The sequence below is a fragment of the Perissodus microlepis genome, chromosome 17, assembly GCF_051167445.1.
Source record: "Perissodus microlepis isolate ML-2025 ecotype Zambia chromosome 17, ASM5116744v1, whole genome shotgun sequence".
Lineage (NCBI taxonomy): Eukaryota > Metazoa > Chordata > Actinopteri > Cichliformes > Cichlidae > Perissodus > Perissodus microlepis.
In genome coordinates, this window is record NC_140477.1 from 2,744,569 (window position 1) to 2,764,913 (window position 20,345).

General features: G+C 39.0%; 2 protein-coding genes and 1 pseudogene across 3 annotated transcripts; 2 read left to right on the plus strand and 1 right to left on the minus strand.

Moving 5' to 3' along the window:
- Nucleotides 1–886: 886 nt before the first annotated feature.
- LOC146369028 (C-type mannose receptor 2-like) lies at nt 887–7,692 on the plus strand. 2 transcript variants are annotated; one of them, XM_084911020.1, is made up of 5 exons: nt 888–3,742; nt 4,229–4,269; nt 4,489–4,875; nt 5,599–5,949; nt 6,163–7,692. In XM_084911020.1, exons 2-5 carry the CDS (start codon nt 4,236–4,238, stop codon nt 6,504–6,506), a joined length of 1,116 nt encoding a protein of 371 aa, XP_084767146.1. In that variant the 5' UTR covers nt 888–3,742; nt 4,229–4,235; the 3' UTR covers nt 6,507–7,692. The 2 variants fall into 2 exon arrangements, with proteins under 2 accessions (XP_084767147.1, XP_084767146.1); XM_084911021.1 differs by having other exon boundaries at nt 887–4,269.
- A 553-nt stretch (nt 7,693–8,245) lies between these two features.
- Nucleotides 8,246–9,553, plus strand: LOC146369029 (C-C motif chemokine 20-like). Its single transcript, XM_084910090.1, has 4 exons — nt 8,246–8,386; nt 8,733–8,844; nt 9,042–9,141; nt 9,229–9,553. The coding sequence occupies exons 1-3, from the start codon at nt 8,290–8,292 to the stop codon at nt 9,139–9,141; spliced, it is 309 nt and encodes a 102-aa protein (XP_084766216.1). The 5' UTR covers nt 8,246–8,289; the 3' UTR covers nt 9,229–9,553.
- Nucleotides 9,554–15,618: 6,065 nt separating this feature from the next.
- LOC146369030 (cornifelin homolog B-like) lies at nt 15,619–16,507 on the minus strand (annotated as a pseudogene).
- Nucleotides 16,508–20,345: the final 3,838 nt, after the last annotated feature.

The window sequence follows — 20,345 nt, forward strand, 5'->3', positions numbered from 1 at the left end:
ACAAAATGGTATCCTAAATAGAATTTTGAGGAATACAGAACTAATATTTTTGAGTCTTGGTTCCTGTTTTGATTTTATGATTGTGTTTCTTGTGTTTTCGTTTTTCTGTTTTCCTAGTGGTGGCTATAGCTGACCTGTGTGTGGACCTCACCTCAGCTCACAGAACCTGAGACTGTTCACTATGTTTAGCTCGCTGAATGATACAGATGATCCAAAAAGTTTTTTCTTGAGGTTTGGTGGCTTATACTGTATTTTATTGTCTGTTTCTGATGCACTTGTACAGATAGTGGATGTAGCTTCATAATAACAAAGCATTAGCTGATAGCTTAGCACTCTACCCTCAAACAAATGCAGTACTCTATGGCTCCAGCAAAACCAGCATGGTGGTAGTCAAAACACTTAAAAAGCGTTGAGGCTTGAAAATGTGCACTCCACAGAAGGACGGTGGAGACAGTGGTACTGACAGAAAGACAGGAGCCAAACCTGAAGGAGGCAGAGCTCAAGATGTTGAGATGTTTGCTGGGAGTGACCAGAAAGGACAGGATTAGGAAGAAGTATATCAGAGGAACAGAGTCGGGTTGAGCAGTTTGGATTGAGGAGCAGTAGAGCGTCTGTTTGGCCTCTTGTCTCTTCTGCTTACATGACATTATGTAAATTAGATGTTGAAGGACGCAATGGAATTCAGACTTATTTTTTTAATGTTCAAATGCAGATTACAGTCCTCCTGTTCCAGCAGTAAATTCTTCCTTAGCCCACAAAGGGGAGACAATCAAAGACGAATGAAGACCAATGTCCAGGTCTGAATGTTTTTACCATTTTCTTTTATAAAAATGTTTATTTGAAGTCTTTTTTGTTTTTTACAGTGAATGGAGGCAGATATTCCTAAAACTTGAAGTAACAATAGTAAAGTCTGTACATTTCCATGCTTTCTTTACTGTTCTTCCTCAAAACAGACTATATTTTATAAACCAGAGAAAGTGGTGCCAGTAGTGCTAACATGAAATTGTCATGGTCCGGGTGAGTGCTTGGGTTTTTCCACAGAGTCACCATTTCCACCCCTGGGTGGAGTTGCTGCATTCCTGCGCGTCTCCACACCTGCTGGCAACTGAGCTGCCAGTACTGATGAGCAGTGCTCACCATGACTCTTTGCCAAGTCTTCAGCTAACCACAGTTAGTGCTGGCCACCACAGAGTTTCACAGAAAGAGGGTTTTGTTCATAGAAACATTTATTCAGCCTGTGTTTTCCTTCCCTCAGCCATCCTGTTGTCTGCCACCTCCATCCTCTGGCAATGCACTCCTTCATCCTGAAGCTGGTTTGTACTCGGCAGCTCTTTGCATCACAGCACCTCTTGGATTAGATTGGTGATCAATTAGATCACCAATCTGCCTCACTCTGACCACTTACCCCGCCCTTGCCGTTCCAGCTCCCAGTTTGGAGAGCTGCTTCCAGCTACACTGCAACAGGTTTAAGCTGCTGAGGGTTTTACTTGAGTATTTCCTCTTCACTCACCATTTTCACTCTCTTAGTTTTGATATAACTTTTTACTTATTAGTTATCATTCAAAAACACCCAGACGCGGTCGAATGGGAGTGACTGTTCTTACAGACACTGGGAAAGTGTGCATGAGTTGAAGAAGAGCTGTCTTAAACTGACAGTGGCACTACGAAATGTGCAATGACTGCATTAAACAAAGAAGGAAAATGGAGCGCTGATGATTGTAACAACACAAAACCTTTCTTTTGCTATGATGGTGAGATTTCTAAATAAGGTCTTTGTCAGCATTCTTACTTAATTACTTTTAGAATTTTAAGTAAGATGCCATATTGAAATGAAGAAAGCAAAGCAATGAAGTAAAGTAAGAAAAGTAAAGATGATACGGGGAAAATGTTAAAGTCAAAACGTAAAGCCTAACTCGTACTTTTTTCTTCTCTTTGTTTTTTTTGCCCTGTTTTGTTTCGCCTCACATTTTAATGTCGTTCTTACTGAAGCCCGATGTCCTCAGATTCAACCAAACATCTGTGTTTACTCATGGCAGAAATGTTGATCCTGATCAAAGAAAGCAAATAACGGGATGAGGCCTGAAGTTACTGCAGAGTGCACCTTTGACCTGGTCTCCATCATGAACATGGAACAGCAGGAACTGGTGACGGAAGCAGCCAAGAACACCAACACATCTGGCTGCGACTGTGCTACAGCTGTGCTCTTGATCTCTGGTTCTGGGTCAATGATCAGCTTCTCTGCTATGATAACTGGGCCAATGAGAGAGAGACTGGACAGTTTGACATGTCTGTAGAAGCAAGCAGGAGAAGACGAGTGGTCCAAGAAAACAGATGAAGAGGAGTTAAACTTCATCTATTCTTTCTGACAGGCTTACCGGTGATAGACCTTTTATTTCTAGCAAGTCTGGAAAAATACAATATTGTTGCATCGTCCAGGCTACAAACAATAATAACGTTTCTTTTGTGTTTATTCTCCTTTTTCAGTTTACTTCTTTGAACACTGTTATATATTTACTACAGGATGACCACACTAGTATAAAACACCTCACTACACATAAGATGTGTACTATTGGGAAATTACACTTAAATATTGATCTATATAACATTGATAAGAATGAATGTTTTTCCTTGTGACACTTTGTGTTTGCAGACCAACATGAAAAACTGCAGCGACCCAACCAGTCACTACGAGGTTTTAATCTTCTTTGCATCCAGTTTCATCCAGCGAGAACCAACAAAGTCTAATAACAATATGTGCATGATGAAGTTACAAACCTTAATATAATTCTGTTCGTATGTTTTTAATGACTGTTCGGTGTGGACCACATTTTTCTACAGTCATGTTTCAGTGTTTTTCTCTGAGCGGTGTGACATTCAGTGTTGTCTCCATCGATGTGGGATGTGTCAGCCTTTGCGGCTGGTCTCCTGTCCCTCTTATTCAAGGTAAGTGATGGAACAAACACTTGGTTTCTTTTTCATTTGCTATCGAGATGATTTGCAAACAACTGTAAAGGACTGGGAGCCAGCACCCCGTGTTCACCTTTATGGGTTTATTAATCACTCAGGGACACTTTCACTCTCAGCACCCACGGCAGCCAGTTCTGCGCACCCTCCTCCTCCATCTCCGGTCTGCGACATCACTGAAAAAGGGGAAAACCTCATCATAAATCATCCCCACCTGACCCACCAACCTCCCCGTCCCCTGCAGCTGATCCAGGGACCACACCTCCACCACAATTACATTTACTGATCACTGCAAACTTTGATATAAATCTACTAGAATTCGACACATCACAGATAGTCACACACTTGAGTATTATCACTGGCTCACGTGGCTGACATCCACCAGCTTTGTGTGCTTTTTAAATGAGAAAAAAGGGATTTGTGGGAATAAAAGTTTCAGTTCATCTTCATAAAGTACACTGATAGAAAGCAGATGTCAAATGCTGCGTCTTTAGAGTAGTATGCATTATGGTGACAGATAATTTGAATTTATTGAAATGTTTTTGTTTTTTAAATGTGCAATAGCTGCACATTTCCTGGTCCGGTTTTGAATTTAAGATCGGCCTGTCGTCTTTCCTGTTTTCCATGGCTTCATCTAGATTAGATTGTGAATGACTGACTTCTGTTTTGAATGCTCAAATACATAATACAGAATCTTTTTGTTAGAGCTGAATGTTTCATTCAATGACCCAGAATAAGAACAGATCAGAGTGAAGCAGGGACAGAGGAACAACCTGACGTAAGTAGAAACTTTGTAGTGTAATTTGACATTATTGGCTCAGAATAGAGGTTAAAATGTATTTCTTTAGAGATTGATATTAATGTATTTTCACATATTAAATGTAGATCCCATGTTTTATTCTTGTTTGCTGTCACAGGGGGTGGCTATAATGACAGAATCAAAAATAGCAATATAAGGCAGTGATAAAATAGTCCTGCAGTAAAACAGTTTGTGTTAAAACGGCTGTTCCAAGCTGTGAAATAGCAATTTCATAATGCAAAACAAAACAAAAAGTCTCAGCTTCTTGTTTATTTTCCTTGTTTAGTTGAATTTTTATCATCTGCACATTTCTGTCCTTTGTTATTTCTATCCGTCCTTCTATTGAGCTTTCTTAGACAAAGTGGTGAAACCATATTAACTTGAATTGTCTTTTCTCCACGTCTAAAAACAACAACAATTTAAAAAAAACTAACCACACACTGAAATACTGGGTCTATCAAACAGAGCAAAGATGCACTGGAGACATTTTCTGCTCATTCTAATGGGTAAGTAGATAATTTTACTGGAAAAACCACAAAATAATTCACTTCAGATTAGTGCACTGTTACTGTGTAATCACTAAAAGCATTGAAACTACTCGTTTTAGGCATGTGTTGTTTTCTTTATGTGATGTCTTCCCTCCTGATTTAACTTTCTTAACAACTTCTCTGACATCATTACGTTTATACATTTATTAAGGTGTATATTTGTTTTTTTCTTTTTAGGTCAGTGTTCCTTGTTTTCATGCCAGCGCTATAAGTACTATTTTATTAAAGAGCCTAAAACATGGGCCGAAGCTCAGAGCTACTGTAGAGAAGGATATAAAGACCTGGCCACAGTGCCTGACGTGACATATAGGGAGACTCTGTACATAGATTCTACAGAGAATCAAGCAAACGCCTGGATTGGGCTGTACAGCATCTCAGGAAGAGAAAACAGGATGTGGCACTGGTCTCTGCCAGGAGTGGAGTTCCATGATAAAGAGATAAAATGGAAAGTAGGGGAACCTAATGATAAACCTGAACATCTTGAGAACTGTGGACGGATTAAAAGCCCTGATGGGCTGGTGGATGTTGGCTGTTCTAACAATCACGCTTTTGTCTGCTATAATGGTGAGAATAAGGCAATCATTTATTAATTAATTAAATAACTGTTCATATTTAAATATAATTCACCTCTAATGAATATGAAAAGAAACACTGCTTTTTTTTTTAGAGCAGAGCAGACTGTATGTTTCATTGATTTATAGCACCATCTTGTGGTGCCAAATGGTATTACACAAAATAACATAAAATTCAAATTCAAATTTTATTTGTCACATTCACAGTCATACACAGTACGATATGCAGTGAAATGCTTAGACAACTGCTCGTGACCTAAAATAAAAGACTATGAATAGGAAAGGAAATAAAATGGGTAAATTTAACTGGGAAAGAATAAAACTTCAGAGAACTGTTTCTCTGCCACACAGAGCAAAGACATCCTGAGCATGATGTCACAGCAGTGGGTATTCTCCTAATGTTGTTACAGAGAGTAAAACATGAAAGTATTTTTACAATCATACTTCAGCTTTGGACTTTGTTTTAAGTCGCATTTTTTGTTAGTGGGTTGTTTCAACATGCAGTATGAATTATTGAGCTAGTCATTAATTATTGATCTTATTTTACAGACTGACAGTAGCTTTTTACACTACAAATTGTTACAATACAGCACAATGAAATGATCATAATTTTCAGTATTCCAGGTTAATATTTTCCAGTTTTCATGAAAAAAACTATTGTCTGAGATCAAAAAATGTGCATTTCTTGTGACACTTTTTTCTCTTTATTCCACAGAACAAAACAAATCACTCCATTTGATTGACACAAAAAAAAAGTGGCGTGAGGCTCAGAGCTACTGCAGAGAGCACCACACAGACCTGGCCAGTGGAGCAGAACAGTTAAAGGAAGCAGTCAGTAAATTATCTCGTAAACCACCATCATGGATCGGCCTGTTCAGAGACACCTGGAGGTGGTCAGATGGGAGTAATTATTCTTACAGACACTGGGAAAGTGTGCATGAGTTGCCTGTAGAGCTGTCTAAAACTGACAGCGGCACCAGGAAGTGTGCGATGATTGCATTAAACAAAGAAGGAAAATGGAGCGCTGATGATTGTAACAACACAAAACCTTTCTTCTGCTATGATGGTGAGATTTGCAAAGATTCAGCTTTTACATCTGGTTTCTGTCAGTTTTCTTACTGAAGGAATAAATGTTAAAATGACTTTTTGAATCTTTCTTATTCTCACTGAAAGAAGTGTACATGAGGAACGCTGGTATAAGTTTCATCATCAAGCTAAATAACACAAACTAGTTTTCTTCTGTTCTTATATACAAATATCATGTGTTCTTTCATGACAGAAAAATGGATCCTGATCAATGAAAGCAAAAATTGGGACGACGCCTTAATTTACTGCAGAAAGCACCATGATGACCTGGTCTCCATCACAAGCAGTGAACAGCAAGAATTGGTGAAGGAGAAAGCCAAGAATGCCACCACTCCGTATGTCTGGCTCGGACTGCGCTACAGCTGCGCTCTCGATCTGTGGTTCTGGGTCAATGACCGGCTTGCCTGCTATCAGAGCTGGGCCAATGAGACAGACACTGGACATTGCAACCTGGCTGTAGCCATGGAGACAGGAGGAGAACATAAATGGTTCAAGAAAGATGATGAAGAGAAGTTTAACTTCATCTGTTCTCTGTGACTGGTTTTGAAAGCAGTGTAGCAGTCATGGGTTAAAATGTGCCAATACTAGAAACAGATGACACATAACAATCATTTAAGTTGATCAGGCATAAAATTATGACCCCGGACATGTAAGGTGAATTACACTGATTATCTCTTCATCTTAGAGCCTGTTAGTGGGTGGGATACATCAGGGACCAAGGCAACATTTTGTCCTCAAAGCTAATGTGTTAGAAGCTGTTTTGTTTTGCTTTGTTTGTTTTTCAAACTGTAGAATGCTTTATTCCTGTATTTTGATTAAAAAAAATAACATACAAAGAAAAAACAAAAAACTTTGATTAAAGAAAGAAAAATAATAGCATGAGGCCTTAAAATAATGCAGAGTGCATGTTTGACCTGGTCTCCATCACAAACCTGGAACAGCAGGAACTGGTGAAGGAGGCAGCCAAGAACACCAACACAGCCCACGTCTGGCTGGGACTGTGCTACAGCTGTGCTCTTGATCTGTGGCTCTGGGTCAATGACCGGCTTTGTCTGCTATGAGAACTGGACCAATGAGACAGAGACTGACTGCAGCAACGGAGAAAGAAAAACAAGAGTTACAATCACAACCTAAAAATACTGTTAAAAGTACGTTTTCTCTGTTTCCAGGCTAGAAACAAGCGACATATAACAACGATAGCATTTCTTTGTTTTTATTCTTCTTTTGAAGTTTATTTCTTTGTATTCTGTTATATATTTGTTACAAAATAGGAATCTGTTCTAGCTCAAAAACTCTTTACCTGTTAGATAACGTAAGGTGATGGCTTCATAGTGTATACAGCAATTATAAGCTTATAATATGTAATATATAAATAACTGTCTCAACCCCCCCCCCCCCAATACAATGTTTGTATAATTATTTAAATTTAAGGACTAAAGTAAAATGTTTATTTTTATTTTTCTGACCCTGTTTAACAATGTTGTCAGATTTTCCTGTGAACTGGGAACACTGGTATAACTGATAATGAAATTTGAAACAAAAATATTAAACATTAAATATTTTTTATCATTAGTGTCATTAAAAAATTGTGTATTGTTCATGATTTTTCCCATATGGTCTGTGCGACAGTGTAGAACCACCCCTCATTTCTTTACATTCTGCTTGTAAAATGGAAAATGGATGCAGTGATGTACTGAAAGATTTACAAATAAAAATGGAAACGCAGCAGCTAAAGCAAAAAGAGTTTGTGGGATTTTTATAAGCTTTAAACCAGCATGTTGATTCTTCAGAACCAGACATGATAGTCAACACAAATTATACATTTTGTGTATATTTTTATTCACAGGTGATCATTTTTCATTTTGTACAGTACAATATTTAGCATATTTTTTGATTTCCCAAAAAATAATTTATTTAGCACAATATAGTGGGCTACATACTGAACTCAGCGGATGGAAACAAAGTATCACACTATTGGTATCATTAATATACACATCCTGGTTCCTGTGCCAAATCATTGACGGATGTTTTCTCTGATTTCTTAATGACGTGACCTTCAGTTACTTTGTATCTGCTGTAGTTGTTGTAGCTTGCATCAAATTTGTTGAGGGCACCTTTGGGATGTTTTTTAGATTGAACTAAAGAAATGAGAACAAATGCCTCCCTCTGTGCTCTTATGAAAGAGCACAGAGGGAGGCATTTGCTTTGGAAAAAACTGTATATTTGCCCAACATCTGCAAAGCAGTGGGTGTGATTTATTCTGCCTCCACCTTTCTGTTTGACTTTGCTCTTTTATTTAATCTCTTAGTGTTTCTGTGCAATGAGCAAAACAACAAGAACAACAGCAGCAGCGATGAAGTTTCATGCTTTTGTTTTCATTCTTCTCTTCATCTGCACGTACCTGAGTCTGGCACAAGGTAAGTCAAACAGAATGGACTGGATGCAGAACTCAACTGTGACATTTCCACTTAAATATCTACTTTTAACAGAATTCACAGAAATGTAACCATGCAGCTCTTCACAGTATCTTCTAAAAATCTGACTAAAAATATGCACCCATCTTTTGGTGGGTTTTTTTTTTGCCACATCTTGGGTTAACCACAGTTCCTGAAGCCTCATTCCTTTGTCTTTGTTCCTGAACACCTGTTGTTTTTTTAGTGAGGGGATGTGGGAATAATACTGGACAGCACTGACTGGCAGACGTCCACAACATTTCCAAGCGGGGTGGTTTATTTCTCCGTTACTCTCTAACTTTCTCTCCAGGCTCGTATAGCAAGTGCTGCCTCGGCTATGTTAACGACATAAAAAAGAAGAGAAACATCGTCGGTTACACTATGCAGGAATCGAACACTGTCTGCAACATCACAGCTGTTTTGTGAGTATACAGTGTAAGATCCTTCACTTCTGACTGATTTTGTTTTCCTGCACTGTCAAATTCCAACATAATTAATAAGCACAGACTGACGGAAAAAGAAAAACCCAATTTAGGAAGTGCATGATCGACATTTAATGAAGTATGTGAACTTCTAAAATAAGCTTGAGAACTTTAAATAATGATACTCACATATGTAGGTTTCAGATGAAAAAGAAGTCCAAACCTGTGTGTGCCAATCCAGACGATGATTGGGTCCAGAGGGAGATGAAGAGGCTGGATCCATCAATGCTGCATTAGGTAAAAAGATACATACCATGCTCTCCCAATGTCATACACTCTCAGAGGCTATGTACATTAATCATAATACACACCGCCTCTTTACAGAACGAGAAAAAGAAGAAGAGAGGACAGTGGACATCTTTATCTAGCTGTCCGAGATCGGATATCATCTTTAGTCATGTACACAGTTTACTAATACAGAAATATGTTATATACTTAATGTTAGAGCCAGTATAAGTAAAATAATTTATGTGAACCATCTATGATACTATTCAACTGTGTGTGTATGTGAGAAAAATGTATCCTTAACATGCTGTTAACAGATAAGTTGAGGTTTTTTAAAAATATACACAGATTTGCTCATTTTTGCATCGGCACTAGTTGGACTTTGTGTTTTTCTTTTGCAAATAAAGAGCAAAACCAAACAGAACCTTTGGTTTGTATACTGCAACTTGATGATAGAAAATTAAAAACAATGCACTGCAACAGCATCCTTGAGATGTGCTTGAAAGGGAAATTTGTACAACCCAGGTATGCAGAACAGCATCTCTAAACACAACACATATGGAACTGTAAAACAGATGGCCTACAGCATGGATCCGTCCATGTGCATCCATCGTGTCTTGTATCCGCAGTTCTGGCTGGTGGTGGGGGTGTAATGCTGTGGGGCACGGTTATTATAGTTAGCTAAAACTAAATACACAATTAAAACTAGATGTAAAAACAAAACCCTTTGCTTAACTAAAAATTGAAATAAAATCTAAAAACGATTATGTGACCTTGGAAAACTGAAAAATAAAAAATAAAAACATGGGAGAAATATCTCCATTTTCAGTATTTGTAATATTGGTTAATTTTTTTCATGAGCTGGTCTGATGAGGCATTGATGAATGTATTTACTGAGACTCTTAATGCCAACAAGAGTGTAACTACTTTCAAAAAGTTCTGTATTTTTATTGTAATTCTGTACTGACTTTTGACATAAAGTATTTACAAATTAAACTAAACTAATTAAACCAAACACTTTTGAGCAAGAAATACTAAAAACAGTCATTTGAAAACACAAACTATAAAAACTCTGGTGTTGTGGATATTTACTTTGGGCCTCTTGGTACCAACTTACACTGCAGCATATTATAAAACAGAAGATTAATATCATGGATGTAAAGCCAACAAATCTCCAGTAACTGTGTGATGCTGACATATCGATATGGACCAAAACCTCAGGGGAAGCTTTTTAGCACCCTGCTAAATCTGTGGCAGGTTAAATGAAGGCAAAATGGGGTCCAGTACTCCCAGAAACTATTGCAACAACAAAATCGTCTTCAGTGCAAATTTTTGACAGCTAATTTTATTTTACAACAGACTTGAAAAAAACCTAGGATTTTATTTGTAACTTATTTTGGCAAATATTTAGGGTGATGTTGCTGAGATGGCCTGTTTTATGGCCTCACGGAAGACTAAAGATATTAGTTTTGTTTGTTTATTTGTTTTTTGTTTCATTGTTTGTTACTTACATTTTGCAACATGAATATTAGATAATATAATATTATTAATTAATATAATATTATTAGAATATCAGAATAGCATTTTAGGTCTTCATCACAAAGGATCATAAGCTCCTTCCACATATTTAATGCAGGCTCCAGTATACAGTGAATTTTCATAATTAACAGACAGCACCTGGTATTAGGCAGACAGGATGCGTAACACCAGGTGTGATAATTAAGAAGTCCTGAACAGAGAAGACGTCGATTTCTTTTTCTGGAGAGCAGAGAAGGACAGTCCGGGAGCGGATGCAGTGGAATTCGAGTTGGGGTTGCTCGGAGCTCGACAACAGCTGTACACGGCCAGATCCTGGTGTCTCTGTTCTTTAGAGTCGCCGACGGAACCACCAGGTGGAGTAGTAACGGAGGAGAGCTGCTGCGTACGTGGAGGTAGGCCTACTGTTAGTCGGCGAAGGGTTCGCGGTGCGAATCTCGGACTGAGCGGCTACTAACTGCTGGTTGGACACTGCTGTGGATGTTTTGTCCTATTTCATTGTGCTACTCTGTGCTCCTCTCACTGGTTATGTTTTTGGATTAATATTAACAGTTTTTGTTTTTGGATTTTACGCCTTCCTCAGAGGTACTTTGCTTTCATCTGATTTTAACGAAGGGCAATTAAAATATTTTTGTAAAGTTATGATTATTGTTGTGTTTCTGCTCCACTCTGTTTCTAGCACAGCTCACACTGCTGTGGCACCTAAATTGTTAAAAATAAAATTAGAGATCCTCGGCTATTTTGAACTAGGTGGTGTTTCCTTTTTCAAACACCACCTAAAGTCATCCGTCATTCCGCGGATTGATTGATTGATTGATTGATTGATTGATTGATTGTCTTACCCACATATTTACAACAAAATGGGATATTATACTCAAACAGATCATTAAACTAGACAAATGGGCAACGGTATTTTTCTCCAAAAAAACATAATACTGAATATCTGTGAAGTGTCCCAGTCATCCAGGTCATCGTAATTTAAGAAGCTTGGAATGAAAAGCGTCTGGACTTCTTTAAATTTCTTGAAGACGTTGAAGAACAGAACTGAATGAGTACAGATACAGTGGGATGCAAAAGTTTGGGCAACCTTGTTAATAGTCATTATTTTCCTGTATAAATCGTTGGTTGTTACAATAAAAAATGTCAGTTAAATATATCATATAGGAGACACACACAGTGATATTTGAGAAGTGAAATGAAGTTTATTGGATTTACAGAAAGTGTGCAATAATTGTTTAAACAAAACCAGACGGGTGCATAAATTTGGGCACCACAAAAAAAGAAATGAAATCAATATTTAGTAGATCTGCCTTTTGCAGAAATTACAGCCTCTAAACGCTTCCTGTAGGTTCCAGTGAGAGTCTGGATTGTGGTTGAAGGTATTTTGGATCATTCCTCTTTACAAACATCTCTAGTTCATTCAGGTTTGATGGCTTTCGAGCATGGACAGCTCTCTTTAACTCACACCACAGATGTTCAAAAATATTCAGGTCTGGGCTGAGATGAACGTTTCAGAACGTTGTTCCTCTGCATGAAAGCCTTTGTGGATTTTCAGCAGTGTTTCGGGTCGTTGTCTTGTTGAAAGATCCAGCCCCGACGCAGCTTCAGCTTTGTCACTGATTCCTGGACTTGGTCTCCAGGATCTGCTGATACTGAGTGGAATCCATGTGTCCCTCAACTTTGACAAGATTCCCAGTCCCTGCACTGGCCACACAGCCCCACAGCATGATGGAACCACCACCATATTTCACTGGAGGTAGCAGGTGTTTTTCTTAGAATGCTGTGTTCTTTTTCCTCCATGCATTACGCCCCTTGTTATGCCCAAATAACTCAATTTTAGTTTCATCAGTCCACAGCACCTTTTTCCAGAATGAAGCTGGCTTGTCCAAATGTGCTTTAGCAAACCTCAAGCGGCTCTGTTTGTGCTGTGGGCGGAGAAAAGGCTTCTGCATCACTCTGGCATGCAGCATCTCCTTGTGTAAAGTGCGGCGAATGGTTGAACGATGCACAGCGACTCCATCTGCTGCAAGATGATGTTGCAGGTCTTTGGTGCTGGTTTGTGGGTCGACTCTGACTGTTCTCACCATTTGTCGCTTCTGTCTATCCGCGATTTTTCTTGGTCTGCCACTTCGAGCCTTAACTTGAACTGAGCCTGTGGTTTTCCATTTTCTCAGTATGTTCCTAACTGTGGAAACAGACGGCTTAAATCTGTGAGACAGCTTTCTGTATCCTTCCCCTAAACCATGATGGTGAACAATCTTTGTCTTCAGGTCATTTGAGAGTTGTTTTGAGACCCACATGTTGCTGCTCTTCAGAGAAAATTAAAAGAGGAGGGAAACTTACATTTGACATCCTTAAATACTCTTTCTCATTATTGGATTCGCCTGTGTATGTAGGTCAGGGGTCACTGAGGTTACCGAGCCAATTTGAGTTCCAATAATTAGTTCTAAAGGTTTTGGAATCAATAAAATGACAACAGTGCCCAAATTTATGCACCTGCCTGATTTTGTTTAAACAATTATTGCACACTTTCTGTAAACCCAATAAACTTCATTTCACTTCTCAAATATCACTGTCTGTGTCTCCTATATGATATATTTAACTGACATTTTTTTTTATTGTAACAACCAACAATTTATACAGGAAAATAATGACTACAAGGTTGCCCAAACTTTTGCATCCCACTGTATTACTGCCCCTGCTTTAGAGAGGTGAAGTGTCTCAAGGTTTATAAGGTTGGAGAAACCTGCAGTCAGCTAAGTCACCTGGATGAGTGACGAAACGTTTCTCCCACTGAAAAGGTTACGTCCAGATGAACAGAATCAACCTGTTGGGATGACTTGGTGATGATGTTTGAAGACCACATGGACAGAAAACACCTCCAACAAATCTGCATGTTGGGTTTTAATGAGCAGTGCAGTTAAACAGCAGGATGAATGATTTTGTGTTTGCAGCTTTTAAAGAATAATACAGACAATAGGAACAATTTAATATATATTTTTTCTTATATTTAAATCCCAGTAACTGACTGAAAAGACTGTCAGTCCTGTGTTATTGTATAGTTATTTTACGAAGAAATAATCAATAAAATTAATTATCAAATGTGTAGAAAGTCTGTTTGTGACTCCAGTTTGAAAATAGCTTAGTCACCACAGAAGCTTATTTTTTAAATCTTTTCCTGGTGTCAGATTTTTCATTGTTAAGCAAGTTACAACAAAAAGCTATAGATATGTTAAATATTTTTAAGTGACTTCATATTTCCCCTTGTTGGCCGTTTGTCTGCTTTTAGCTGTGTGTCGTTTGTCGTTTCTTTTTTTTCCTTATCTCAGATTAAACGTATATCTGGTGGATTGTGAACTGTTGGAGAATCTATGGCATGTGTAGCATTGTTTCAGTGTTCCTCATTGCGCTGTCTTACTTCCTTCATGCTGTTTCCCGATTAAAAACCTGAAAAGCTGCCTAGCCGCAACCTTTTCTAAAATCCTAGCAATTAATGGTAATTTTGAAATTGGTCTGTAACTGCTAATAAGAGAAGGGTCTAACTTGTTTTTTTAAGTATCTTGGGGTCTTGTTCACAAGTGATGGGAGAAGGGAACGGGAGATCGACAGACAGATTGGTGCAGCGGCTGCAGTGATGTGGACGCTGTACCAGTCTGTTATGGTGAAGAGAGAGCTGGGTGTAACAGCGAAGCTCTCAATTTACCGGCCGATCTACGTCCCTACCCTCACCTGTGGCCACGAGCTGTGGCTAGTGACCGAAAGAACGAGATTGGGAATACAAGCGGCGGAAATGAGCTTCCTCCGAAGATTAGCTGGCCTCTCCCTTAGAGATAGGGTGAGAAGTTCAGCCATCCGGGAGGGGCTCAGAGTAGAGCCGCTGCTCCTCCACATCGAAAGGAGCCAGCTGAGGTGGTTCGGGCATCTGACAAGGATGCCTCCTGGGCGCCTCCTGGGTGAGGTGTTCCGGGCATGTCCCACCGGAGGGAGGCCCCGGGGCAGACCCAGGACACGCTGGAGAGATTATATCTCTCGGCTGGCCTGGGAATGCCTTAGTGTTCCCCCAGATAAGCTGGAGGAGGTGGCTGGGGAGAGGGAGGTCTGGGCTTCTCTGCTTAGACTGCTGCCCCCGCAAGCCGGCCCTGGATAAAGCAGATGAAGATGGATGGATAAAATGAATAAACCAAACTATTTGCAGAGAAATGTATTTCTATTCCTATTTGTTGGATCTTCCAACGATAGCCTGCTGTTGTATATTCAATCAGAACATACATGAGAAGGCCATTTTTAAGCAGTTTAACAGAATTCGACAATTTCTAAAGTTCTGGGTTACAAAAGTCCCATAACCTTTAAGAACTTTGCTTTATTTGCCTCCGGTCATTGCAAAGTTGTTCATCTCATCTATGTTGTGCAAAGGCTAATCCAGAGACAATACCCCAGCATCAACAGGTTCAGTGGTGCAGGATTAACGGAAGGCTCCTCACGGAGGTCTCCGACTTCTCTGATCAGCGAATTAATTTCGTAAGTCGGGGTTCCACTGTAGTGTAGTTTTATTGCATATTTTATATCATAAGTATCAAAAAGGGAGTATCAGTAGGAAAGTAACAATAGGAACCCAGGGCCCCTCTCAGTAGAACGTGGGACGGGTGTTACACTTATTTGAAAAACCTCTCAGAAAAGTAGGATCAAGGTACACAATGAGGCCCATATCTGTGATTTCATTTTTTTATTGAGTCAGTAAAACATTATTATTACTTTATTGTAACTACAACGTAAACTAAACTTCAAATAGGTGAATCATCATTCCTATCATTTATGCTAACTTTTAATAGAGATAATTTTCTTGATAATTACAAAATCAATAGCAAGGATTTAACATGAACATGATTAGATTCTATGCTTTCACAAGTAAATACATGAGAACACACTCTGAGCAGAATCAGACTTCTACGAGTGTCACTTTGTTTGGATGACCACTGTTGGTTGAGACATGAAACCAGTTGCAACTGGTTGCGCAGGCATCATCATCATCATTGCTGGCTGGACAGTTGGAATAGGCTGCATGCTGACAACAGGGTGACAGTCGGGTTTTTCTTGCGATGCTTTAACTTGCGATGCATCTGACACCAGGAGCACCACTCGCAGAAACAGGAAAGTACAATATCATTACAGAGAGAACCCTGCAGAAAAAGAATACAAGCATACAGATTTTGTGTAATTCAGGTGGAAGAGCAGGTTAAACAAAATCTAACAATCAGAAGTTTGGTAGATTAATCCCTTGGAATCTCCTCGGAAGAGATACTATGTGTGTGAATGTTAGACAAAAAAGGTTTAGGCATAGATTAAATCCAATATAGATTTTTTTGATTTGGTGAATAAGATTTGTAATTCCTAGTTGATTTTTGAGTTCAGTGTCACCATCAAATGCTTCATACCTTGATGCCGTATCGGTTTCGCATGCCAGCTCTTAAGGACAAAACTGCAGGAGGAACACAGATAGGTATCCCACAGGCTGCTAATATACCAGGGCCACATATATCACATAAAGGGAGACAGCTGTTCTCTCCAAAGTTTCCTGAAACAGTGCAGGCGAGACAGGGGCAGCACCAGAATCCATAGCAGCCTGAAAAACACAGAAACACATCAATAAAGTGGTAACACGTCTCAAAAGATGAAGGCAACACAAATGAGGAAAAAAATCCTGAATTTAATCTATGAGTCAGTAAAATTTAACTTGCTTCTTACAAGTTTTCATATCCTGACAACAGTCAAGGACACCACTGTGCCAGTCTGTCAAGGGTTTTCCTGAAATTGCCATTGTATGTTGAACTTCACCCACAGACACTGAACGCTCACTCTGTGAAAGTCGAGAAGAAAAAGTAAAATAACTACAGCTGACACACAGTGCTGTATAATACATCTACATCTCTACATTAAGCTTGATTTACAAAGTAAATTCACAAGAAATGTTATATTGCAAGGTGAAGACACTACAGCATTACACAGAGAAAAAGTAAGCACGAGTAATCGTTTGGTGAGTGTAAGAAAAAATTAAAAGCTTTCTATGGACATTCAATTGACCTCTGTTTCCCTGAACAGGACTAATGTACTGCATGTGCACATATGTATTTCCAAAAAATTAAAAAGTGAAAACTTTTCTATAAAACTGCTACTAGTTTCATGATATAAATTACCTTTCCCAGTCTATGTAACAAAGTTAATGTGAAATTACTTGTAGAAAACTGGAAACTCTTACCTTTTGTTGCTGGACACCCTCTGCCCACCTCTGATCCTTGAATGAATGACTGAAAGGATGCTCCTTGGATTGGGAGTTTTATTGTCAGTTGGGTCAACGCAAACAATGCTGCAAAGCCTGAAATGCTGGAAACTGAGAAATGAAACTAAAAGTGCATTCCTACAACAGTATCTGCCCATTATGTGTTAATAATTGCATCAAACAAGGAAAAACACAACTGACATGTTTCAAAAAGGATGCTTATTATAAATGAAAGAGTCCCAAATAGTAAAGAAATAGTTTAGTCTTATTTAGTGGCTCTTTTATATATGTATGTTCTTCCTCTCTCCCCCCCTTTTGCACAAGTCGAGGAGCGTGTCTGGTTACATTTCACTGTGAGTTATACTTTATAACTATGCATGTGACGAATGAGGAACCTTGAATCTCTTGAATCTTGAATTTGGAACAGGAACTAATAATTATTATTATCACGTTTGTCTTTTTATCTTAACAACCAATAGAACTTACTGTGGGAGGATAGCTGTACTAATATTGCCAGTTTATCTTCCATATTGCTTATTTTTGACTGCACATTTCTCTAATGTATCAGGATTTTAGTTTTCTCACCCTTTTGTTATGTCCTTCAGTGTCGTTATGCATGAGAACAAATGGAGGTTATATATAGTTTTTTTAATTACATGTTTGGTTGATTTTTTTTAAGTGAGTGATACATGGATAAGTCTGTGGTCTCCACGTGCTTCAAGAGATCCACCATCGTCCCTGTGCCCAAGTCCAACATGCCCTCATGCCTGATTGACTACTGGCCTGTTGCACTGACTTCTGCAGTAATGAAGGTGTTCGAGGACTGCACCCTTCTCGAACAGATCCACTCCAGTTCGCCTACCAACCTAGACGCCATCGCCCATGTCCTGCACACCACCCTTAGCCATGTAGACAAGAAACAGGGGAATGCTGTTTGTTGATTACAGTTCAGCATTTAACACAGTAGTGCCCGGTAGACAATTCACACAGCTGAGGGATTTAGGACTCATCAGTCGTCTGTCTGCATGAGTGCTGGACTTCCTCACTGGCAGAACTCAGGTGGTGAGGGTGGGTTGGTGCGTTTCCGACAGTATTGCCATCAACACGGGAGCGCCACAGGGGTGTGTACTCTCGCTACCGCTCTACTCCCTCTATACTTTAGACTGTGTGGCTACCCACGGCTCCAATACCATTGTGAAGTTTGCTGACAACACAGTGGTGTTGGGCTCCAATAACAATGAGGCGGCCTACATGGATGAAGTGAAGAATCTGACATCGTGGTGCCAGTATAACCACCTCCAGCTGAATGTCGGCAAAACCAAAAGGTGTAGAGGGTGCAGTCCTTCAAGTATCTCGGTGTCCACATCTCCTCAGACATGACATGGTCTGCCCACATTCAGGTCCAGTCCGAAAAGGGTAGGCAGCGCCTGTATCACCTCTGACAACTGAGGAAGTTCGGCTTCGCTCCAGTGATCCTCTGGACTTTCTATACAGGCGCTGTGGAGAGCATCCTCACACAGAACGTCGCATCCTGGTGCGGGAACAGCTTTGCTAAAGACCAAAACGTTCTTCAGAGAGTGATCTGTACGGCTGCACGACTGCCCTCCCCTCCCTACAGGACATTTACACCAGGAGATGCTGGTCCAGGGCAGTTCAGATATGGAAGGACCCGTCCCATCCCAGCAATAAACTTTTCCAACTTCTGTAATCAGGCAGAAGGTTCTGAACCATCCAAGCAAAAACAGAGAGGCTCAAGAGGATTTTCTGTCCTCAGGCCATCCATGTGTTAAATCAGGACATGCTTATGACTGTTTACTTTTTAATTTAGCAATGGGTTAATTGTCTTTCATACAATTTAATACAGAAAATCTTTAAAGACTTACTACATAAAAATGTTAGTAGATGTGCAGGAAAAGCCAACTGTGTCACCTTGTGGTAAAAATGGTGCTTTGCTGCTTTGCTTAGTATTGACAAACTGCCTGTAGAGAGATACTTTCTCCAACTTTTTGTGTTGGAGAGCCATCTTGTGGTTAGGGATGGGAACTGAAATTAATTTATCAATTAAGGACTTATTCTCTAATGACCATTTCAAAATGGATGTCAAAAAAAGAATTCAACTCTCAATAGAAAACTCATTTCAAAAACCATTTTCTAATTCTAAATAAAAAAAAACAGAATTTTATAAAAATCTTTTTCAAAATGCAATTTAAAAAAAGAGAAATAAGTGAACTGATTAAAAAAAAAAAAAGTCAAAGATTTATTTCTGACAAGAAAAGTTGTTGGTTGTTGGTTGGAGATATGTTACACACAGAAACAGCGATGTCCTCTTCAGTCACTTCAGCATCCCTGAAGCATCCCTGGGAGTTATACAGCAGCACTGTAAATAATACTGCCATGCTGCATCTGTAAATGATGCACAGGCTGCAAGTATTCAGACATACTGTCACCGACGAGAGTCTGGTGACCCAGTTTTTAAGTTTTGATTATTTTATATTCTTTGATTTTGTGATTTTTCTCATGGTTTAGTCTTTTGATTTTCTGGCTCTCTAAGTTCTTCACTGTTTTGTGATTTCCTGTTCTTAGGTTTTGTTTCTTGTGATTAGTTTCTTTTAGAAAATCAATATTATAATCCCCACACAAACAGAAAGTATTATTTCCCTTAGCCCTACTTAATAAATCTTCCACTACATCTATACATTTTTCCAGGCTGTCTATATATACAAGTAACAATTATATTCTTCGTTCCATTTCTAGTTCTACTGTAAGAGTCTCCATTAAGTCGTCAATAACCATAGACATATCTTTAAGTTGTTTACATTTCAGATCACAGTTAACAAAAAGTGCCACCCCTCCTGCCTTCTTATTAGTTCTATTTATGTACTATAACTCATACCCGTCAATATAGAAATCACAGCCCCTTTTCTCATCTAGCCATGTTTCAGATAAAGCAATTACTTTAAACTTGCCTCTCAAACTATGCAAAAAACCATTAATTGGAGCAAAGTTTTTATATAGGCTTCTACAATTAAATGGTAAATGGCCTGTATTTGTATAGCGCTTTACTAGTCCCTAAGGACTCCAAAGCGCTTTACACATCCAGTCATCCACCCATTCACACACACACATTCACACACGCTGGTGATGGCAGCTACATTGTAGCCACAGCCATTAAAAGCAATTAAAGAAAATATATTACTTATATCAATGTTATCTCTAAATTGCTCCTCCATATAATATTCACGTCTCATTAATTGTGTTAAGCACATTCCCTTCTAGATCAATATTGGCTTCAAAGTCATATGATTTATAATCTAAATCACCGTTCATTGTAAATGAGTATTCTTTAAATGACTTATTCTCACAAAAAAACAAAAAAACAAAAGACGAAACAACATTAGCAGTCGGC